The sequence below is a fragment of the Bombus flavifrons genome, chromosome 3 (assembly GCF_040668555.2).
Source record: "Bombus flavifrons isolate JBK064 chromosome 3, iyBomFlav1_principal, whole genome shotgun sequence".
In the NCBI taxonomy this organism is placed as follows: domain Eukaryota; kingdom Metazoa; phylum Arthropoda; class Insecta; order Hymenoptera; family Apidae; genus Bombus; species Bombus flavifrons.
In genome coordinates this window covers 7,501,563-7,523,860 of record NC_138444.1, presented here as the reverse complement: position 1 = coordinate 7,523,860, position 22,298 = coordinate 7,501,563, and the positions used below count along the sequence as shown (strand labels likewise).

The 22,298-nt window shown below is 34.8% G+C and overlaps 3 protein-coding genes across 8 annotated transcripts in view; 2 read left to right on the top strand and 1 right to left on the bottom strand.

Moving 5' to 3' along the window:
- The window catches only part of l(3)77CDf (phosphatidylserine synthase 1 homolog l(3)77CDf), a 30,314-nt gene extending 28,235 nt beyond the window's left edge, over positions 1-2,079 (bottom strand). Inside the window, exons 1-4 of one of the 3 annotated variants that reach the window (XM_069109408.1) lie at positions 1,429-2,070; positions 532-1,356; positions 197-419; positions 20-95 (exon numbers count right to left, since the gene is read on the bottom strand). In XM_069109408.1, the coding sequence (XP_068965509.1) occupies positions 20-95; positions 197-419; positions 532-1,356; positions 1,429-1,682 (1,378 nt within the window). In that variant the 5' untranslated portion in view covers positions 1,683-2,070. Of the gene's footprint in view, positions 1-19; positions 96-138; positions 420-531; positions 1,357-1,428 lie in introns of all 3 variants that reach the window. The other 2 variants (XM_069109410.1, XM_069109409.1) reach the window with 2 other exon arrangements.
- A 207-nt stretch (positions 2,080-2,286) lies between these two features.
- On the top strand, positions 2,287-9,961 carry LOC138177997 (transcription elongation factor SPT6). Of its 2 annotated transcripts, none has more exons than XM_069109394.1 (11): positions 2,287-2,527; positions 2,595-2,682; positions 2,887-3,071; positions 3,156-3,275; positions 3,361-3,512; positions 3,598-3,838; positions 4,595-7,626; positions 7,715-8,231; positions 8,323-8,560; positions 8,652-9,051; positions 9,149-9,961. In XM_069109394.1, exons 1-11 carry the CDS (start codon positions 2,489-2,491, stop codon positions 9,351-9,353), a joined length of 5,217 nt encoding a protein of 1,738 aa, XP_068965495.1. In that variant the 5' UTR covers positions 2,287-2,488; the 3' UTR covers positions 9,354-9,961. The 2 variants fall into 2 exon arrangements, with proteins under 2 accessions (XP_068965495.1, XP_068965494.1); XM_069109393.1 differs by having other exon boundaries at positions 2,884-3,071.
- Positions 9,962-11,092: 1,131 nt separating this feature from the next.
- stai (stathmin) lies at positions 11,093-21,554 on the top strand. 3 transcript variants are annotated; one of them, XM_069110237.1, is made up of 7 exons: positions 11,093-11,302; positions 12,084-12,141; positions 18,238-18,593; positions 18,670-18,810; positions 18,888-19,028; positions 19,279-19,434; positions 19,849-21,554. In XM_069110237.1, exons 2-7 carry the CDS (start codon positions 12,105-12,107, stop codon positions 19,939-19,941), a joined length of 924 nt encoding a protein of 307 aa, XP_068966338.1. In that variant the 5' UTR covers positions 11,093-11,302; positions 12,084-12,104; the 3' UTR covers positions 19,942-21,554. The 3 variants fall into 3 exon arrangements, with proteins under 3 accessions (XP_068966338.1, XP_068966337.1, XP_068966339.1); XM_069110236.1 differs by lacking the exons at positions 11,093-11,302; positions 12,084-12,141 and adding exons at positions 15,807-16,092; positions 17,200-17,289; XM_069110238.1 differs by lacking the exons at positions 11,093-11,302; positions 12,084-12,141; positions 19,279-19,434 and adding exons at positions 15,814-16,092; positions 17,200-17,289.
- Positions 21,555-22,298: the final 744 nt, after the last annotated feature.

Here is a 22,298-nt window from a genome sequence, read left to right as displayed (position 1 = left end):
TAGTAGACATCACACATACCACTGCTAGGGGTTACATCCAGATGACTGTTGTCTAATTGAGTGATACACTGTTTTGAAGTAGTTTTCTTTTCTGTCTGAAAAGACAAGAATCATGCAAAGGGCATAGAAAAAAGACACAAATAACCATACATACAGTTAGTTACAAAATTTCAAATTTAATTTTTAAACTAAATACCTCAAAGTACCGGTGCCACAGAACACAACCATAGACACAAAGAACTGAGACTAGGGACTGGCAAAGTAGCCACAAAAGAATGTTTAGTGCTTGAGTACGTTCAAATAATGCAGCACCATGCCTTATGCATAACAAAGCTTCTGTAACCATAATTGCACCATAGACCCAACACTGAGTCCCTACTCTACTACATGTTGGATCTGTTACATACATGTAGTATTGCCTATAATTATGTTAAAATATTATGGTTCTTATGTAATAAATTGTTATAGCTGTTGTAATAAAAATTTATGTTTAATATATATCTAGCTTATTCTATTATAATTCTTCCCTACCTAACAGAAGGTGCAACTATAACTCCAACTAATACCAATCTTGCCACAACAAATGGATGAGAGGGTGGAAATTCGTATACATGTTTCAAGAAAAATGTATTTAGTTCTGAAACCTGCCAGAATATTACCAACTGACATAGAGCAACAAATCTCATATATGTACAAGTTGGATCCAACCATCTAATAGCAGTCCAACTACCAGGTGTAAATTGTAGCATTGCCCTTTTCAATTTTCCAGTAGTGCTCTCAATGTCAAGGATGCTTACCCATTTATATTCTCTCATTTCTAATAGAGAGCAAATTTTTAATCCAACCCAAATACCCAAACCATTACAGACAACAACATCAAGTATAAAAGCATCCCACCAGCATTCCACGAAATTTGGTAGTAAATGAGCAAATGCTATTTCTGTTACTTCCCACATAACACTAATGGCCCAAAGAATACCAAGATGACGAATAAGGATTGCTTTAAAGGCCCATCCTAAAAAATGGGCTACTGCAAAAATATCTAAATGGTTCCATATCTTTTCAACTGTGATTTCTGAACAATTAACACCGTATTCTTTGTCCATATCAATGTGAAACGACGCCAAGCGAGGATCTATCCAAACAAAGATTTTTCTGACTGTTTCATAATCTTGAAACAGCATAAATAATAGGCCCATTAGATATAGTACACTACAGCCAAATACGAGTCTCCACACGACAGGATGAGGTCTCGTAAATGGTCCATTTGGAAATGTAAGTATTGATATAATCAGAAAAAAAAATATAATACAAAGTATTCCAGCCCAAATGTTATCCTCGACACTGGTAGTATTCCTGTATTAAATTAATACCGATATTTACAAGAATTAACATATGTATAATAAGATAATTTGAATATTTAATTACCTAGTGAATGCGGAATATATTACAGCACCGATTGAGATGAGAAGCAATGTAATGCTGTGTGGTTTATAAAAAAATTCGATCGAAATATCATCAACCGGTCTTTCATTGATATTGGGGAAACTGTCCGTACCGTGTCGTAATTTGTGCCCTTCTATGTTATCTGCACTACTCCGGCAATTTACAACCTTATTTTCATCATTTTTTACGAGTCTCTCTAAGAGACCGTCATTTATGGACTCTTCATTAGTTGTCATCCCGATTAAGTAATTATTTGTTTTAAAATCGTATCCTGATCATTTCATACGTTGTTTCGCCATGTTCTCACCTTTTTTGGTTTCAATGTGCACTACCACGCTATTGAGGAATTTACAAATCACAGCAGGCACGAATTATGAATCAAGAAAGTATTACAGTGATCAGTTTACTTCCATTTATGTGAATACAGTTAAAGAAAAAGAAAGAGATTTGACGAATTATCTTGCTTGCAAGTCAGCTGATTGGACATCGGACACGAATGTATTTCTTTGCAAACACGCCATTATATAGATAATATTATACGGGTTCAAAAACTTTCATGATGGGGTAGACCTCTTTTATGAAGTTTCTTGTATCTTCCACCAAAATTACGTCGCTGCAGTCGAGTTGTGAGTCATTCATATGGATTCATAGGAACTTGTAATTTTCTTCTTTCAAAGCAAAACTTTTCTTCAATAAGTTTCAATAAGTTTTTTTTCAATAAGTTAACAAAGGTTAACTATAAAATTGTTTTTATAATTGTTTATTACTTATGTAAATTACTTATAACTCGATCGCAGAGCCGCTATTTACTGCAGCGGCGGATTAAGGAACTACGCCACAAAAGCGTCTACCCCCACCACGGGAGTTTCAGCAGGTTTACGATCAGAATATCCGTAGATCTGCAGTATTAAACAGCTGTCTGATGTCGTCACTACATCCTGCACCATAATAGGATTCTTCCGTCTGCTTTGCTCTTTGTTGTTAATATTATATATTTTTTTGAAAAACTCTTATATTTCTAATAGAATATTTCTAATAGAAGATGGCAGATTATTTGGACATTGAAGCACAAGAAAGTGAGGTAAATAATAAAATGATACAATACGGCCATTTGTAAACATAGAATCTAATGTTTCATGATTTCGTAGGAGGAGGACCAACTTGATGTTAAAGAAAAGAAAAAACTTAAAAAATTAAAAGCGATGGAGGACAGTGAGGATGAAGATGATGATGAAGGTATATGAAAGTGTTTGATACAAAAAAGTATTTAGTTATTGCTTCTTTCAAAGCTTTTGGAGGTTCTATAAAATACATTATTACTTTAGAATACATTAAATATTAGAATCAAGATTTATACATCATTAATAATATGTAAATTAATATTTACTAATACTTAAAAACATCTTCCTTTAAATTATATATATGTTTAATATTTAGAAGATGAAGGAGAAGTTCCAGGACTTATTGATGATAATTTTATCGATGATGATAATGATGGTGAGGATAGTGATGGATCTGACAATTCTAGAAAACGTAAAAATAGTGATGATGAAGATTTTGATGATCGTTTAGAAGATGAAGATTACGACCTACTTGAAGAAAATTTAGGAGTTAAAGTTGAAAGGGTATATATAGTTGAAAAAAAAATTATATAAAATATTTCAAATTTATATTTGATACAATTTTTTAGATATTATATCATTTTTTAGAAACGTCGTTTTAAGCGTTTACGTAGAATACAAGATGAAGAGTCAGAAGTGGAAGAAGAAAGAGAAATAGATGATGGAAGAGATGCTATTGCCAATGAATTGTTTCAAGGTTCTGGAGAAGTAAGTTTTTAAGTAAAATGTATATTTGACTTGTTTAGTAATTTACTAATTTATAAGAATTAACTACTTTCATTTTGCTATATAGGAAGATGAAGAAAGAAGTGAAGTTAGCCATAGAGGTGAAGTAGAAGGATATGATGAGGATGAAAGTGATGACGAAGACGATTTTATTGTGGATGGTGATGGAATACCGATAACTGAAAAGAGGAAAAAGAAAAGACCTATATTTACAGATGCGTAAGTACTGTTTCTATTTTTAAAATAAACTATAAAATTTCATTATGATATAGTTATTTATTTTTTTATTATATTTTTATTATAGTGCATTGCAAGAAGCCCAAGATATTTTTGGCATTGATTTTGATTATGACGAATTTGGAAAATATGGAGAGGATGAGTTTGAAGAGGAAGAGGAGGTGGATGGATATATTCATGACGGGATAGGAGACCGCCCAAGGCCATTAAGAAAACATCTTAAGAGAAAGAGTACAAGAAAAAGTATTTTTGAAGTATATGAACCCAGTGAACTTATACGCGGACACTTCACCGATGTAGACAATGAGGTAATAATTCGAATTAATTTTAATTTATCATCAGTGATTATAATTAAATTTAATATTATACTTATATAACATTATATATGTCGGAGATGAAAGAACATCGGGATTTCCCGGCTGGAATGTTGGGAAAAACCCCAATACCCTAGTCCAGACTTGTACTATAGCTACACTTAAGGGGGGGGGTAAGGTTAATTCGTACAAAATAAGGCATGTTTTTGTGAATTATTTGTGACGACACAGTTAAAATCTCTTTATTAAAACCAATTGTACATTAAAGTATGACATTCGAAGAATATTGTATAAAATTTTCACGGAGAAATATTAAAAAATACAGCAATGGCAGCAATTATTCGGACGTGTCTCGGAAAAAAGGTAGAATTACGGTGGCCCTGATAACTTGGTGCTGGATCATCTGAAATCAAAAAACCAAAGTTCATTCGTTAGGTAACAGTTTTCCCCAGGTAACGCTGGGAGGGTTTTCCGAAATTTCAATTTTTCACTTTTTTGGAACACTTTGAAGGGATAAATTAGCCGATTTTGCGAAAATTTGCGGCTAATTTTCCCTTCAAAGTGTTCGGCTACCAATTGTCACCTTGAACCCAATCTCGCTATCACAAATCTCGAACAATTACAGCTATGATAAAATCTAGGCTAGAGTACTAGAAGATGTTCCCAAAATTTCCAAGGAACAGCTTCGGCTTTCCTTTCATCTCCGACATATATATATATATATACTATCATAATTTTTGTCTATTTTAGATTCGTACTACAGACATTCCTGAACGTATGCAACTTCGCGCTGTTCCCATTATACCTACAGTGGAAGGTTCGGATGAATTAGATCTTGAAGCCGAATGGATATATAAACAGGCATTCTGTCAACCAACAATTTCAATACAAGATTCTCATCTAAATGAAGAAGCCAAAGAAAGAGCTAAAAAGGGTCCGCAAACAATCGGCAAAATTAAGAAAGCCTTAGATTTTATGCGTAATCAGAACTTCGAAGTTCCGTTTATTGCATTTTATAGAAAAGAATATGTGTTGCCAGAGTTAAACATCAACGATTTGTGGAAAATTTATAAGTTTGACGTAAAATGGTGCCATCTGAAACAAAGAAAAGAAAATTTATTGAAACTCTTTGAGAAGATGAGGAATTTTCAATTAGATGAGATCATGAAAAATCCTGATGCTCCATTACCCGACAACATACGAGTTATTAAAGACGATGATATTGAACGACTTAAACATGTTCAGACTTTTGAAGAATTAAATGATATTTATCGACATTTTATGTTGTATTATAATCAGGATGTGTCATCCATGCAAAAAATTGCACGTGAGAAGGAAAAACAAGCACAAACGAAAGCTAAATTGGAAGAAAGAAAGCGACGACTTGCAGAAGCTGAAGAAAATGGAGAAGATCTATCTGAAATTCCTGATGCAGAGGATGAAGAAGAAGAAATAGACGAATCATTAAAGCAGCCGGTTAGAAAAGGTCCTTACTATATTTGCAAAAAAGCTGGCTTAGACGGATTTACTAAAAAATTTGGTCTCTCACCCGAACATTTTGCTGAGAATCTTCGAGATAATTATCAACGTCATGAAGTAGATCAAGATCCAATAGAACCTGGAATAGTAGCAAATGATTTCTGTTCTGCAATATTTACGACAAGTGACGAAGTAATTAAAGCTGCACAATTAATGGTTGCGATTCAGTTGGCGCATGAACCATTAGTTCGTAAATGTGTTAGAGAAATGTATATGGAGAGAGCAAAAGTATCCGTAAAACCAACTAAAAAAGGAATAAAGGAGATAGATGAAGGGCATGCCATTTATGGATTAAAATATCTTAAAAATAAGCCTGTACGGGATCTTGTTGGTGATCAATTCTTAAAACTAATTGTAGCAGAAGAAGATAAATTGATTACACTTTACTTTAGTGACATGATAGAAGGAAATACTAGCAATAATTATATCGATGAAATAAAGCAACTATATTATAGGGACGAATTTAGTAAAAGTGTCCAAGATTGGAATGCATTAAGAACTGGTAGTGTTGAAGTAGCTTTAAATCAGATTATTATACCTCAATTGAAAAAAGAATTGAGATCCAATCTTTTATTAGAAGCAAAAGAATGCGTTATGAAAGCGTGTTGCCGCAAAATGTACAATTGGATAAAAATTGCTCCATATACTTGTGAATTTCCTAATGAAGATGACGAAGGTTGGAATACTAGCAAAGGAATTCGTGTGATGGGTTTGGCATATGTACCTGATCCGTCTCAAGCAGCCTTTACTTGCATAATTTCTCCAGAAGGAGAATGTACTGATTACCTAAGATTACCGCATTTATTGAAACGTAAAAATAGTTTTAGGGAAAATGAAAAGATATTGAAAGAGGCAGACTTACTAAGAATTAAAAATTTTATTGCCACAAAGAAACCACATGTTGTGGTAGTAAGTGGTGAATCTAGAGAAGCATTAATGATAGTATCTGATATAAAAGAATGCATAGCTAATCTTGCAGAAGAAGAACAATTTCCGACAATCCAAGTGGAAATATGTGATAATGAACTTACTAAAATTTATGCAAATAGTAATAGAGGTATATCTGAGTTCAGAGATTATCCAGAATTACTAAGACAAGCTATATCTTTAGCAAGAAAAATGCAAGATCCTCTATTAGAATTCTCTCAGTTGTGTACCATAGATGAAGAAATTCTGTGCCTTAAATATCACCCTTTGCAAGATCAACTTCCTAAAGAGGATCTTATAGAAAATTTATATTTGGAATTTATAAATCGTATAAATGAAGTAGGAGTAGATTTAAATAGAGCAGTTCAGCAGCCTTATACAGCGAACCTAGTACAATTTGTGTGTGGCTTAGGACCTAGAAAAGGACAGGCTCTCGTTAAGATTTTGAAACAAACTAATCAGAGATTAGAAAATAGAACACAGCTTATAACAGCATGTCATATGGGACCTAAAGTGTTTGTCAATTGTGCTGGTTTTATTAAAATTGATACAAATAGTTTAGGAGATAGCACAGAGGCATATGTGGAAGTACTAGATGGCTCGCGTGTACATCCAGAGACATATGAATGGGCAAGAAAAATGGCAGTAGATGCTTTAGAGTATGATGATGAAGATGCAAATCCTGCTGGTGCCCTAGAAGAAATTCTTGAATCACCAGAAAGATTAAAAGATTTAGATTTAGATGCATTTGCAGAGGAACTTGAAAGACAGGGTTTTGGAAACAGGTGCATTACTCTTTACGATATAAGAGCTGAACTGAACTGTAGATACAAAGACCTCCGTGTACCTTACCAATCTCTAAATACTGAAAAATTATTTGATATTTTGACTAAGGAAACTCCGGAAACTTTCTATGTCGGTAAATTAGTTTTGGCAACAGTTGTTGGTATAAGTCATAGAAGACCTCAAGGAGATCAATTAGATCAAGCGAATCCTGTTCGAAATGATGAAACCGGATTATGGCAATGCCCATTCTGCTTGAAAAACGATTTTCCAGAATTGTCCGAGGTATGGAATCATTTTGATGCCGGTGCATGTCCGGGGAAAGCAACTGGAATTCGTTTAAGGTTGGATAACGGAATATCTGGATATATTCACGTAAAAAATCTGTCTGATAAACATGTCGCTAATCCAGAGGAAAGAGTACGTGTCGGACAAATAATTCATTGTCGAATAATTAAGATCGAAGTAGAACGATTTAGTGTCGAATGTACTAGCAAGACGAGTGATCTTATTGATAAAAATCACGAATGGAGGTAAAGTATCAACAAATAATTATAATAACTTCATTTATAATCATTTCTACAAGTTCTTCAATTAATATTTTACGTGTATTCTTTTTAGACCTCAGCGAGACGTTTATTATGAAGCAGAGGCAGAAGAAAAAGATATGAAAACAGAAGAGAATGCTAAGAAATTGCAACAACAACAAACTTACGTAAAACGTGTTATAATTCATCCTAGCTTCCATAATATAAGTTTTGCAGAAGCTGAAAAGTTAATGCTAACTATGAAGCAAGGGGAAGCAATAATACGACCTAGCAGTAAGGGACCAGATCATTTGACCGTAACATGGAAAGTCACAGAAAATATTTATCAACATATTGATGTAAGAGAAGAAGGCAAAGAAAATGCATTCTCTTTGGGTCGCAGTTTATGGATTGGCAATGAAGAATTCGAAGATTTGGATGAAATTATCGCTAGACATATTAATCCAATGGCTTCTTATGCTTCGGAACTTTTAGATTTTAAATATTACAAAACAAGTGTAGAAGGCATTAAAGATAAAGCAGAAGAAATTTTGAAGGAACAGAAGAAGCAAAATCCTGGAGGGATACCATATATTGTGTCTGCAACTAAAGTATGTTCGAAAATATTTAATATTTGCTTATATTCCTACTTCAAAATTTTTATTTTTCAATTAGATTAATGTTTTTTGTTATACATTTTAGAATTATCCTGGAAAATTTTTACTTTCGTATTTACCACGAACTCGTTGCCGTCATGAATATGTTACTATAATACCTGATGGATTTCGATTTAGAGGTCAAATGTTTAGCAGAATAAGTGACTTGTTCCGCTGGTTCAAAGAACACTTTAGAGATCCTATACCAGGACAAGCTACACCTGGTACTCCACATGGAACTATGACTTCCAGAACACCATATAATGGTACTGCAGGAGTGAATGGTGAGTCTCATATTACTAAGAATTTGTATCCTATAATAATTTTTATTCTACTGAAATTAACTTCCTTTTTGTCTGTTTCTTTTTTTTTCAGGAGTGAATCCAGATACAATACAGAGGGTAGCACAGAATATGCCGCACCACATGTTACATTCACTCTCGAAAGTAGCAAATCATACTCCACATCATTATCCACCATACACTCCAGGAGCTGCTAGTGTTAATAACTATGGAATGTATGGAAGTACGCCTTATACACCTTCCGGCCAAACTCCGTTTATGACCCCCTACCATACACCACACCACACGCCTCATCATCCACAAACACCCAGTCACTCTCAAGGACCATTCTTACAACCAATTCCTCCAGCAATGAATTCAAATTCACATAGAACTACAAGATCACATAGATCTGTCTCTAGTACTTCTGATGCAACGAATTGGACAAAAGCGGCGGAAGCATGGGCTCGATCAAAGCAATCTTCGAAAGAATTGTAAGTTGTCTATATCAAAATATATCAAAAATCAATGAAATCATAATATATCAAAATATATCAAAATCATAATGAAATATTCATTTTCTAATTTTAGTAATACTACTCCTAGATACGATGAATCTAGAAAAACGCCACGAAATCAAGAAGCTCAAAATGGGAGAGCAACTCCGCGCAATAGAACCCCATCTGCTCGTACTCCGTCTTATAAATCTCCTAGAGAAACTCCATTTACAAATTCTAGTCCCCGGAGTATGTCTCTAAGTGGAGATGGTACTCCTCTATATGATGAAAGTTGGTAATCATATGTTTTACATGCATATGTAGCTAGAACAATTGGTTATTTGAAACAATACTCTACTGAATAGAGTATACTCTATTAATAAAAGAAAAAGAGTAAGGTGAACCATAAATGTGTATGGTTCTATTTTCCGCCAAGTGGCACAAAGCATTTTCTATATCAAATATTTATTACTAGTACAAATTATACACTTTTTATAGAATCTTTTCCGAGATTTTTGTTACGAATGTACAATTTTGATCGAGAAGTGTCTAATATATATAAATAAAAAAAGAAGGAAATTAACAGAATTGATTTAATGCCAATTTTATATTTTAGTTTAGCAAAACATATCAAGCAAATGTTGTTTTCCCTCTTTATATGTACATAATGTTTAAAATATTCTACCTCAATGATATTACATCTCCAAACTATCAATTCTATACAATATATCTGTCTATATTTGCTCAAATATATCATATTACCATTTAGTTCCATAAATTATTCAAACACAGATACTGCCTTAATTCAAAAATATATGTATAAATTTTATTTGTATAATAATGACTTACTACCGATGTATTAATCTAAGTACATGCAATTTTGATATATATTTTATTATAAAAGATTAGGAACATTAAACATGTGTTAAGTAAAATGTTCTTTTTTTTTCCAACCCTTCATAAACTAATGATCATAGTTACAAATGTCATCATTTTGATTTTGATTGATTTTTAATAATTGTTTAATGTATATAACAATAATATATATTTAAGAAATACTTTCAATATATATTAAAAAATTTGATAATGTATAAATAATCATACTTAGTACACAAAAAAAGCATGTTCCTTTGTTTTAAAGATTATTTTATAGTTATAAAACAGAATATATATGAAACATATACATGCATTTTATTAAATATTTTACATAATGGTTTGCATAATTGACTGACATGATTTTAATAATGTAAACTGGCTACTTACTATAAAGAAAAATAAAATAAAATTTTCACATTTTTCAGTAATAAATAGAAATAAAAGTAATAATGATTAGTTAAAATCTTAACGAATATATGGCGTCTTCTCGTAAAATCATCGAAACCAGTTATAACGACTCGACCATATTTGGAACGGATTTTTACGTTCTGATGGTCGCACAACGGTCGTCGGTCATAACTTCCCACACATTGGTACGCACGTTGCTGGAGATGCAGACATATGATTCATCCAAAATGAATCTTTTTTGAACTGTGTGACTGTGTTTCAGTCAAAAATATAAATGCATGTATTTTTACAATGCTTCTACTGTACTATTATAGATTGTTTATTATAAATTATATTTTAATCATAGAAATTGCATAAAATGACTCGCGATAATTATAAGCAATTCAATAAAATCATTAGGTCTTTTAAATTCATAAGTATATAATTAAATATTATCGAATTATGTATTTATAATAAATAATGACAAACATATCTTAATAAGACATAATGTGACATAACGTAAATATGAATAGAATACATTAAGGAAACTGTGATTACCTTGCTTAAGTACGTTGTATTTACAATGGTTATCTTTTAAACAATGAAAACGGTACTGCGAATGCGTAGTAAAAGACCCGCGTGACACGTCCTGGTACAATTCAGCCAACGCTTCAAATTCAAACGAACCAATCTCGATGAACCGATCACTTAGCTTAACCAATGAGAACTCACGAATGTTCGAGCACTTTGACAAAATGTACGTATATGTCGTATGTGTAGCCAAACGTTCACCAGTGTGAATCACTGAAATACACAGAGATACTTGCATGTCGCAATAAAAGCAGCCAGCAAGCCAGCAAGTCCACCGACCGTTCAGATCTCTTAGCAGTCCTAGCATTGTCAAGTGCGTGCGTGATTGTTCCTGTCGCAGGATCTACTTTTACTCTTCAATAATTACTTATTTATTCTTTTAAAGGGGAAACAGGTAAGTTAATTTGTTTATTTCCAATTTATGACGGTAAGTTCACGAGGTGATAAAGGGACGCCACCGAGTACGAACAAAGAGATACCGCTTATTCTAGTTTATGCTTAATCAATATTCAATACCAAACAAAGAGAGTGCTGTTGTTTTTGTACAAAAACCCTAATCGACATCTTCCGCATTCGATTTACAGCGTGACTGCAGTACGTTTTTTTGAACGCGATCATGCGTAGAAGTAATCGTAACTTCGACTTTCTGTGATTGTATTTAAATAAATTTATCATAATATTTTTTGTAAAATATAGAAGAGAATACTGAAAACGATTTTTCGTGAAGTCACTGAACGTCAAGCCAAAGCAAATTTGACATATATTCGTGAGGCTGGTTCATTGCACTCTATATACTGTACATCGTACAGACAGCTTCGAATAATTTCAAATACCGTTTACTTCGTTTATGTAAGAATAACACGCAATAATGCCTTGTCTTTTCCTAGAAAGTTATTACCCTTTCATCGTATACAGGTGTATTATAAGACACTTAATCCAGGAATAAAATCTTTTCGATCCTTGAGGAATTTGGCCACAATATAAATAGCATATAGTTTCCTTATATACCTCCTTTGTTTGAAATGAACTTTCTAGATGGGATTATTACATTGAAAATTGCAAAACATGTACGAAAGTTAATGTAGTTTACATGAAACAAGAAATAAATATTCGCAAAAAATACTATCTAGCTTTTTTCAAACTCAGTTTATAAAATGAAAGATATTCTTTTACAGTGATATACAGCTACGGCAGCAATGGCTACGGCTACTGAGTCGCCTGTTAACAACGAATGTAAGTGATGAAATCTTTGAACAAAGATATTAATCGATCATTTCCTATAACAATTTCTGCAGTTAACGATATTTGTGATCTATATCATACTATCTTGAGTATTAACAAAGATTGCGATAAGGTATACAATATATACGTGACATGTACATTATACATCTTACATATAATACATAATATGTTTACGTTTTTTATTGTTATTTATCCAAATTGACAGCTTATTTTAAGAAAGTAATGAATATATTTTATCAAATATACATTCCATGCACGTTAAGTATATACATGTATACATTGTTCGATCTTATACAATCAGTATGTACTACACGTCAACGATGTTATTTACGATACGATAGTTCGGTATACCTATATACATATTATATTTGTAACGACGACTTTCTTCCAGTCATTGTTCTGTCGAGTTTCGTAAATCGCCACGAGCAATGAGCCAAAATTTCGTGTCGAATAAAAAGGTAGTCGTGAATTGTATGTAACACGATTTTTACGCTTTTGGATGACAAAGTCAGTACGACAAAGGATCGTTAATTAGGAAGGCAATTTAGATGGCAGTAGGAACACACCCTAAGGCAGCGAAAAGTAGATAGTTGCTGAGAAGAGGTCAGAGCCCTCCATTGGCGTCCTCGGAGAAGTGCAGCCTGCACTTCACCGTGGCAACTGCAGCTTGTCTCAACTGCAGTGCTTGAACGCCTTTCAGTGGTTCTCAACTACCAGCAATTTTAATATATAAAAATGTGTTTCTTCAGTAAATCGCTGTTGCGATATTTTTATATTTGTGCAAATAGAGTATTTATTGTATCTAAACATGATAAATTGTTGTATTTTCACATTTTGTTCTTTTTATAGTTATATTATATACTTCAGCTCTTAAGACTGCTTGATATATTAGTTCAAACGTAATTTAAAGTTTCCTTGTAACTGTAGAGTCAATATTTATGAGCGTGACTTTTTATGATTGTCATATTGGAGCTGAACATTTTTTTCCTTTTGAAGGCTTTGATAGTCAATACCGATTAAATAAAATATAAAAAAAAATGATACAATGATGAGTTAAACACAATATAAAAAATTATCAAAAGATTATATGAAATTTAAAAAATGATCAAACGATGGATTATATGAAATTTAAAAAATAATCATTGCATTGCAATCTATCTCCAGGTTTGTTCTAAATTTTTTACAGAATGGAATATAATGTAAGATACATATAACGAAACATACGTGCTCCATGGGTTAAGTATAGATTTTTTTATGTATTAATTGAATGCGACAATTCTATAGCTATCTGTAATTTCGCAATGCGAATAATTATATGGAAAGTGATTGTATTGATCTTTCATTATCGGACTGTACATGGTGTAACGGGACCCGCATAAGTGTTGTGTATCGATAAATAATGCTGTTTCACAATTGAACGCTGCGTCAGCTGCTAGCATGCGATTTGAAGCCTCGTTCCTCGCTCTTTTCAGACCGGCTTCTCTCGTCGTACCGAAGGATGAGATTCAAGTTTCTCTTACATGCGTGAAAGAGAGCAGTTCGGTTAACTCTCGGTAGTATTTAAACAGCGTACACATGGTAACATCGAAGTGCGTAGGTTAATCTGATTGTCTGGTGCAAGATATATCGGATGAAATGTCCATAAGTGATTTTCCTTGGTGAAACTCACCGTTGAATTTCTTCCTGCCTTAAAGGGTATGCGACGATAAACCATATTTTAAAACGATGCACCTTTCTTGACTGGTCAACTACAACTTTTACTTCTATTTCTTGTCTTTCTTTTCATTAACGCTTCTTTAAATCATCCAATTAAATGTAACGAGCGAGTGAAACTCATTAAACATCGTATGAGATCGAGACATTCCATGGATCTTCTTTTCCTCTTCGAGTAAATAGATTTTTTAACGAATTGCTATCGGGCAGTTGTTACTTATTATTTATTTGCTTGAGAATAAAATGATTTTCTTTGGTGTACAAGGGAAATGTAATAGTATTAGTATCATCTGCTGTCAGCTGTACAGTGAGATTTAAATGAAGATATCGGAAAGGTTGAAATTTAAAAAGAATCCTTGGCAAACGGCGAGATTCGGTTTCGTGGTACTTCCATTAGAATACGTCACTCCGATTTCTGCGCAATTTACCACGGTTCGTGACCAGTAGAAAAAGGGGCGACTGCATTATTAACATCGCCTGTTCCCTCGTTCCGAGTTCTGAAAATATTCCACGATATCGATCCACGTGTAGGAGATTCATTCATTTTACGGCATATCCTTCGATTGTAATGCGTCACGGAGTTCCGACATTGCAATTGTTCGATCGTTTCTGTCAAATGGAAAAGTTTACGGAACAACGATTATCGTTTGCGTCCTACATTTTCTGGCTTCGATTTGTTTTAGTATTGTTTTCTACATTTGTTTCGACCGATTTTACCAATTCGTGGGATTATTAAAATGCTGCGAAAAATAGCCACAGAGGATAGAAAAAGATGAATACGATGTACGGTTAGTCGGATCCGAAGATACAAAGGGTGTGTCCATAGACAAAACAGAAGATACAGTTTCGTAAAAAGAGCAATCTATTTCGAGTGTCAATGTAGAGCTATCGAGAAGGGCAAAAAATATTGATGGATCGTTTAGATATGAGGGTGGGTGAACGACTGAATTATTCCTCGCAAAACGAAATCACGTTCTACGTCGATCGAAGAAATATAACAATAAAGTCGAAGTTGAAGTTTTCTCAAATGTCAGGAAATTAAGAGGCTTTTGTGTGTTCCGAAGGTTCAAGTAAATTCAAGTAGAAGTGCTTAACACAGATACCGGAACAATCGAAACAAGGTTTCTCAGCACTCTACAAATGCTCTTCAAGGCGCATACTGCAAAGTCGTCAGTTCGAAGATCGCATCCTCGGTGTCGCAACCAAGCAAGGGCAGGATCTAGCGAGCGGTAGGGCTTGATTTATAGTTGCGAAATAGGGCGCCGGTTATATAAAATATTCGCAAACTTTCAAATCGATATGCTGCGGGAAAATGATTAACTCAAAGATCTTTAGATACTGTAATCTCATCTCTATACAATATTACAATATTATTTGACTACATTTTCTTACAATTCTATCAAATATACAAAAGAAAATGTTCGAAAGAAATCTATCGATTATATGTGTAAGAACTACCATATCTTCGATGGTAGATATTCCAGCTACAGTTAAACGAAATTCAATTTCAATATTTTCGATAATGATCTAATTCTAACTTTAATTCTTACTAATTCTAACATAGCAAAAATTAAACGCGGGACTATGCTTCGGCAAACTGCGGAATGTGGCGAAGATCGTGATAAGAAGATGTCCATTGATCAGCAGGCTGGTGGTACGAGGTTGAGTCAAAGTATAAGAAGCTTGACGGTGGTTGGAGTTAGACAGATGGTATTTTACGCCTCCACGTAGCTTCCACACGTGCCTAGCGACCGGCAGCCGGGTCCACGATATAGGCATGTTAAGGTTGCTCGAGGTGGAGGTTGGAGGTTGGAGGTTAGCTAGAGGTGGAAGGGTGGCTTGTCGTCGGGTAGGCTACTCGCTGCAGTGGGGAGTGGTCTGCCGCGACTAGGGGCGCAAGAGGCGCCAGTCGGTGGATATTGAGCGACGCCCGGCGTCGTGGCGCACTGTGCGGATCAGTCGCCCTCCAGCCACCGCCCCAGATACGAGTTCAGCCACTTCCGGCCTTTCTCCTTGCTCGTTGGACGTGTCCTCTCGCCGACTCTTCTGCGCTCCCTTTTTTCATTCTCGTAGCCGTTTTCGCCAAGCTCTTTAATTTCGCTAAATACGGACCACGATTCGCGGGCAGCAGCGAGTAAACAAACGCTAGAAATATGCTGATCGGTCTTGTGCGCGATTCAGTGCTGCAGTGCTTCTGTCACAGCTGCAAAGCACCTTTGGGTATCGTAGGTGAGTTCTGTATTTGATAAAAATTTTCGTCTTTGCTAGGAAGGAGGATGTGCAACCGATCTTCGTATTTTCTTCTTTTATTTTTTATCTTTTTGTTTCTATGGTAATTCATTTGCGGGCTATGCAGAGAACTAGTAGGGGAGGAGGAGTCGATATCGCGGTGAATGACTCCTACGATCGAAGTGATCCGCTAAATTCGTGACCAGACATTTCATTTAATCTAATTTTATATGGTATCGTTGCATGCAGTTTTACGTGGAATTTTTTCACCTCTATTCATTGTCGCTACTTACTACCTTTGATACCGCGATCGTTAAATCAATTCCGTAACAACTCCTTGTTTATTTTATTCGTCTTACCTGCTTTGTTTTTTTCAATTAAAAAAATGTAAATTATCAATAACTCTTTTTGCTTCTGACAAGGTTCGAATATGTTATGTTTAAATAACTTTGAGGCACAGAGAAACGTGACAATTTCCTCCTCGAACCTCCCTGAAACGTTCTCCTTTTAAATACATGATTTTTGAACTTGATGGTCGGTGTATTTTTACCGCAGTCTACGGTGGTCGATATCACGTTGGTATCGTATTATCTTAGGTACCTGCAGTTCGATCAATTTCTCTACCCTCTACCAATTGGTACTCGTAGTGTACTCGTGTATCATCGATATTACTATCCACATCAAAGGTTTATTACACCGGTAGCATCATTATTCTCCATTTATTTTTTATACAACTCAATATTACATAATTTGGTGTGTTAATATTATTTTTGTTTTATTATTTTCAAAGCTTGGCATATACTTTAACACAATAAGCACGGTAATTTGATCGAATCGATATTTCCCATCTTAAATCTTGACTTATGTTGAGCTTGTGCAGATACTTATACAGATTTAAGAAATAGTCGGTACGAATGTGCTCCATGAGGAAAGCTTCCACAAAATTCGCTACGATCGGGGTGCGGCCCAAGATGGCCACCCTTGGCTTTGTTGACCTTTGTTAACCGATAGGAGACGGTTGCATCGATTTCCCGTTAATTAAAACACGATTCCTATTTCCCTGGTCCCTACGGTAATACGACACTCATTGATTCTCAATTTTCGAAGCGGGAGGCAGAAGGGGCAATGCGCCCTTCAAGAAGCCCAGCGGCAAAGGAAAACCGCGAACCAAGCAACCGAAGAAAGTAAAGTTCATCAGTGAGTATACGTCGTTTTTTAATTAACGAGTCTTGCCGTCGATCCATTAACTTTCGAATTGCACCAGTACCTACGTAATCGAACGCTTAATCGCGTTTGAATTAAGTTTAATTAACAGCGCTTGACTTTTACTCAAGAACCGCATAAAGTCGATGATGTGGAAAGAAGAATCACAGACCAAAGTAGAAAGCTTTATCGTTTAACGATATATCCTTGTTATTTTATATGTTATTGCTTACTAGACGGTATTTTATCGATTGAAAATTGCACAACCTTTTGATCGATTTTCTGTGCAAATTGCGCTCGCTGCAAAGTGCAACGAACTCGACTCGAATAGTCGCCAATATGTCGCCGGTGAATTATAAATCGAAGGCGGCGAATGTCGGAGAACGCTCCGTTGCGGTGTACGGTAGGGTGGCCGCTGAAAGGTGCGTGTGCCGACGCTAGACGTCGCGGCGCCTAGAGACAATCGTCTCGTGGGCTGATCGATCCTTCCTTCTTGTGGTCTGAGTCATACTTCCGTAACTCGTGTACTTCGAAGCGAACCCGAGATGAATGGGATCGAGAAATCTTCCGCCAAAGTGGATTGTGTCTCGCCGGCCTGGGGGACTGGATGTTTTTAATTGCACCTTGCTCGATGGGGGACGCGTAAAATAATTAATGAATCATGAAGGTTTACTATCCCGTCGTTATGCGTATGTAGATTTTTGCTACGTTACGAGTAGCGATAATTAATTTGTTTTGCACTTACGCAATTGGTTGATTTGATGAAAATTAATTCTTCAATTATGTTAACATTTGAATAATTGTTTTTAATTTGTAAAATTGTACTCAAGTTAGTATGTTTAATATATTGAAGCAAATATTATCAATAATTCTGAATAATTCCAAGGATTTAAAATTAACAATATATTTACCGATACATTTTGCTTATTAACGCGTTTATAGCAACTGAGATTCGATGCCAAGAGAAGTCCAAAGGTGGATTGTGCTATGAGGTAATCTTAGCAGAGCCAACAGTACAGAAGAGAGCACCGTCACCCCCACAGACAAGTCCGACTCAACAAGTCGCTATTGAAGACAAGCTTCGAGCAGCGGAGGAAAGAAGACTTTCTTTGGAAGCTCATAAACTTGCTGCTCTTGCTGCTAAGCTTAGCAAAATTGAAGAGGCAGCTCGCAAAAAAGATGAACTTAGCGCTGCTTTCATTGCTGCGACGCGTGAATCTTTAGATGCTAAGATGAATAATACAGAAGAGAAGCGAGAGGCGCACATTGCGGAACTGAAAAACAAGTTGAAAGAGCACGTTAGTTGAGATCTTCCTTTATTTGCATATATTCATCGAATAAATGTTATCATGTTTTTTCTATTTTTGATTATAGTTAGAAAGTGTAGAGAAAACTCGCTTGAGTCTTGAACAGCAGACTCAGGAGGTTCGTTGTGCCGTTGAAGAAAAGCTGAAAACTGCCGCCGCTCAACGGGACGAGAATATTAAGAGGATGCTGGATCGTCTAAAAGAACATGTCAGTCTTCGATATTATTGATTAGTAAAATAAAATATCCTTTTATATATTATTTAATCTCATTTTTTGATTATTAGGAGGAGCAAGTTGCCCGCGTACGCCAAGGACTAACCGAGCGTGTGCAACAACTTGAATCTCAGATTCAAGGCAAGTTAGATCAAGCTCACGAACGCCGTCAGAATATTGAACGCGAACAGAAAGAGAAGCTGCGCATTCATGTAAGTCGTATGCATTATGCATTAACTTAGACTTTGGTATTAGTTTTATGGGTTTTCTATTAGATTGTTTTGGCAACTACCAGGAAGGATTTCTCGCTTCTGTAGAAGTAACACCTGTTTTGGTCAAGTTTTGAAAACACGAGTACACGGGAATGTAGTTTTCCAAACTTGGTTGTTTTCTTAGTGGAAATCCTTTCTTACACACTGTCGACAATGTTACCCAATAAGGGAATTTGAAATGGTCGTTTAGAACACTGTGAAGATAGCAAAAGTGCGTCAGATGGCGGATGAGTGCGCCACGAGAGAACTTCTGGTGAAAAAGTTCGAATTTGACAAGAGGGTTTCTACTGCGGAGCAGAACCGACAGCGAGAGATTCAACGTCGTGTGCAGGCTATTCGCCAGCATGTAATTTCGCCCTCTTTTTGTTGATTCAATATTCTTATTGTCTCTCACCTCCTACCACCATGAGATATTGGCTTATATTATACCCGTTTCGTTGATTAAGTTTCAGTAGAAATTTTATGAACTTCAGTGGCATACGGTTATCATTAGAACGTTCAATGAATTTTAATCGTGCTTTGTCATATTATGTTGCAGAAAATATTCCTCATAGGAATTCAGTTATATTATGTATAATTATATATCTAATTTTTTATCATTTTCTTTTCAGCATGATCCTGCATTTATGAGCTACTATACCTGATGGATGTTAGCTTAATATCACCTCTAGCATGAAACATTTAAACATTATTATTTTAGAATAGTTGAATCTCGTAAATTTACGCTTAAAATATCATTCCTATTTTTCTTGTTCTAAAGGAGAGGCGCGCCGAGATGGTAAGACAGAATAAGGCAGCTCTGTCCGAGCAATCTGTCCTGCCCGCTGAAAAGGAAACTGCCAGTTCTGGGTAAACATAACGTCATTCTTGATCGCTATCCTCGTTAAAATACCTTTTCATCGTTATAAAATTGGGGAAAGAGGAGAGCGGGATTTGACTACCGCTTGCAGAGTCAGTCACTCGCTGAATAGATCGTCGGAGTTACGTGTTTGAATTTTGAAATAAACTAAAACTAAGGAGTTGCACTCGCTGTGCTTTACGAGACTCCATTACGCTTGGTGCCATTTTCGTTCGCTGGAAGAAAATTAAGGAACTTAATGCAAGCGATTTAATCGTAGTTGGAGAGATTTGCAATTTTAACGGCTTTATTTTATTACAGTTAGATAAAACATTCAAAATGATTCAAAGAAACGTTTATATTATGGGGAATTAACTGGTTATTTTTCTCCCACTTACTACTCGTGCAAAGAATATCACTGTCTTTATCTAACTACACTCATTTCTTTTTTTTAAATGTACACGAATACATAGACGTAAGCCCTAACCTTAACCTAATCCTAACCTCGGTTGAAAGATAGGACATGTAAAATATTTTCAGTTATAATGTGCCTACCACTTACACGATTGTGGATCTTCTAGAAGGTGGCATTAAAAATATCTTATATGTTTGTGATCAATTGTGTATGTTGAAGTCTAATATTTTACAACTTTTATAATGCTTGTTTCAGTACATTTCCTTCTTTTGATACCCACAATGTTGTTATTTCATTAATTACCCCGTTAAAAAACTATTCTGTTTATATTTGAAATCAAAAAAGGTCATAGTGATTATCGGAGTTAAACGTTAAAAAATTTTTTCTCCTGATAAAGACTCTTTTTATCCTTCATCTTTTTCTTACATAGTTTTTGGTTTCTGCTTTTGTTCGTTAAAAAGTTTGCTTTTATTCGTAGATTAATCATAGAGTACTACCGCTACAATTAGATCGTAAGTGGTAATTGCGACCATATGTGTGTACAGTACAGTACATATATGATAAGTATATGTGTATGGTTCGTGCCGACATGTAAGCACACTTATAATATATATAATAGTGCTTTATACTAGGCTTGAAAACTTTAAAACCATTTTGTACTCGATCATTGTAATATTACTGCGCTAACAGAACAACAACATTTACGAAATATGTAGTCTAATTGAATATGATAATATGATGCTTCTGTGATGACTTAATTATTTGTCAAAATGTGTAGTCTTTAAGTGAGAGTGTGAGAGAGAGAAAGGAGGAGCGAAAGATATTTGATTCCTCTATGCTTGTATGGATACCGTGGCTTAGGGGCCTTAATTTCGTTCGCATTATATATCATCGCTGGAAGTATTTAAAAATATAACAAAATCCGTATCAGGGCAAAGTTTTCACAGAAATTTTCCTTCGCGTAATGAAATAGTCAGCTGATGGTTCCTCGGTCTTCTTAGATACTCGTATATATATAATGGGGATACCGCACATGTAAGGAAACTTTTAGCTTTGGTCACGGTATCGTCACAAAATAAAAGGAGTAAAAAGAAAATATGTCGCAGTGATATTGCAACCGATATCCTACGGTCTTAGATATTGATACTACACAAAAAATTTTTACAAAGGGCTATTGCAGAAATGTTAACGCGAGAAAAAATAAATTAATTAATTAAAAAACAGAGATTGAAAGGACAAAAAGAAGCATTAGAACTTTTACGTCGACGAATATATAACTGTAACCTACATTGCTGAGTGTTGCGGTTAATTCGGCACGTGTTGCAATGTCAAGAAAAAGACGAAAAGTTTTGATTTTTCTTGTAGTTATGACACGTGTCGAATAACGTCTATTTTTGCATAATTGTTGTGATCTTTTGCAAAATGTATTTCGTATAATTATTATATAGATGCCCGACGTATGTATGTTATGATTGTCTTTTTCGATCTACGTTATGATATATAAATATTATAGATTTCTACGCGATGGTATATATATATATATATGGTATATATATATATTATACGGTTACGATATGTACGTATGGTTTCTTGTGAGCTTTGGTAATTGTCTTATAGTGGTGCGAAGAAGCAAATCAATTCTTGCAAAACCATTATTGCAAAATAAATTTTTATTGGATCAAAAATATATCGCGAGAAACCAATTTCTTAACGATATATTGATTGCCTTTAATATTCTTTGTTCAATTTTTAGTTCGGATAAATGTGTTTGTGAAAGAGAACCTGATTGTGTGAAGTAAACGGACATACCTACACGCACTTACGTTTGTTTGTTTTTATTACAAATTCCCTTTGAGTGCTCCTCTTTGATATATAGCATAAATTAGAATTTTACAAAATGTTAATAAATTTTCATTTAACAAAATGTTAGTTATTTTAACTTAAATTTTAAAATTTT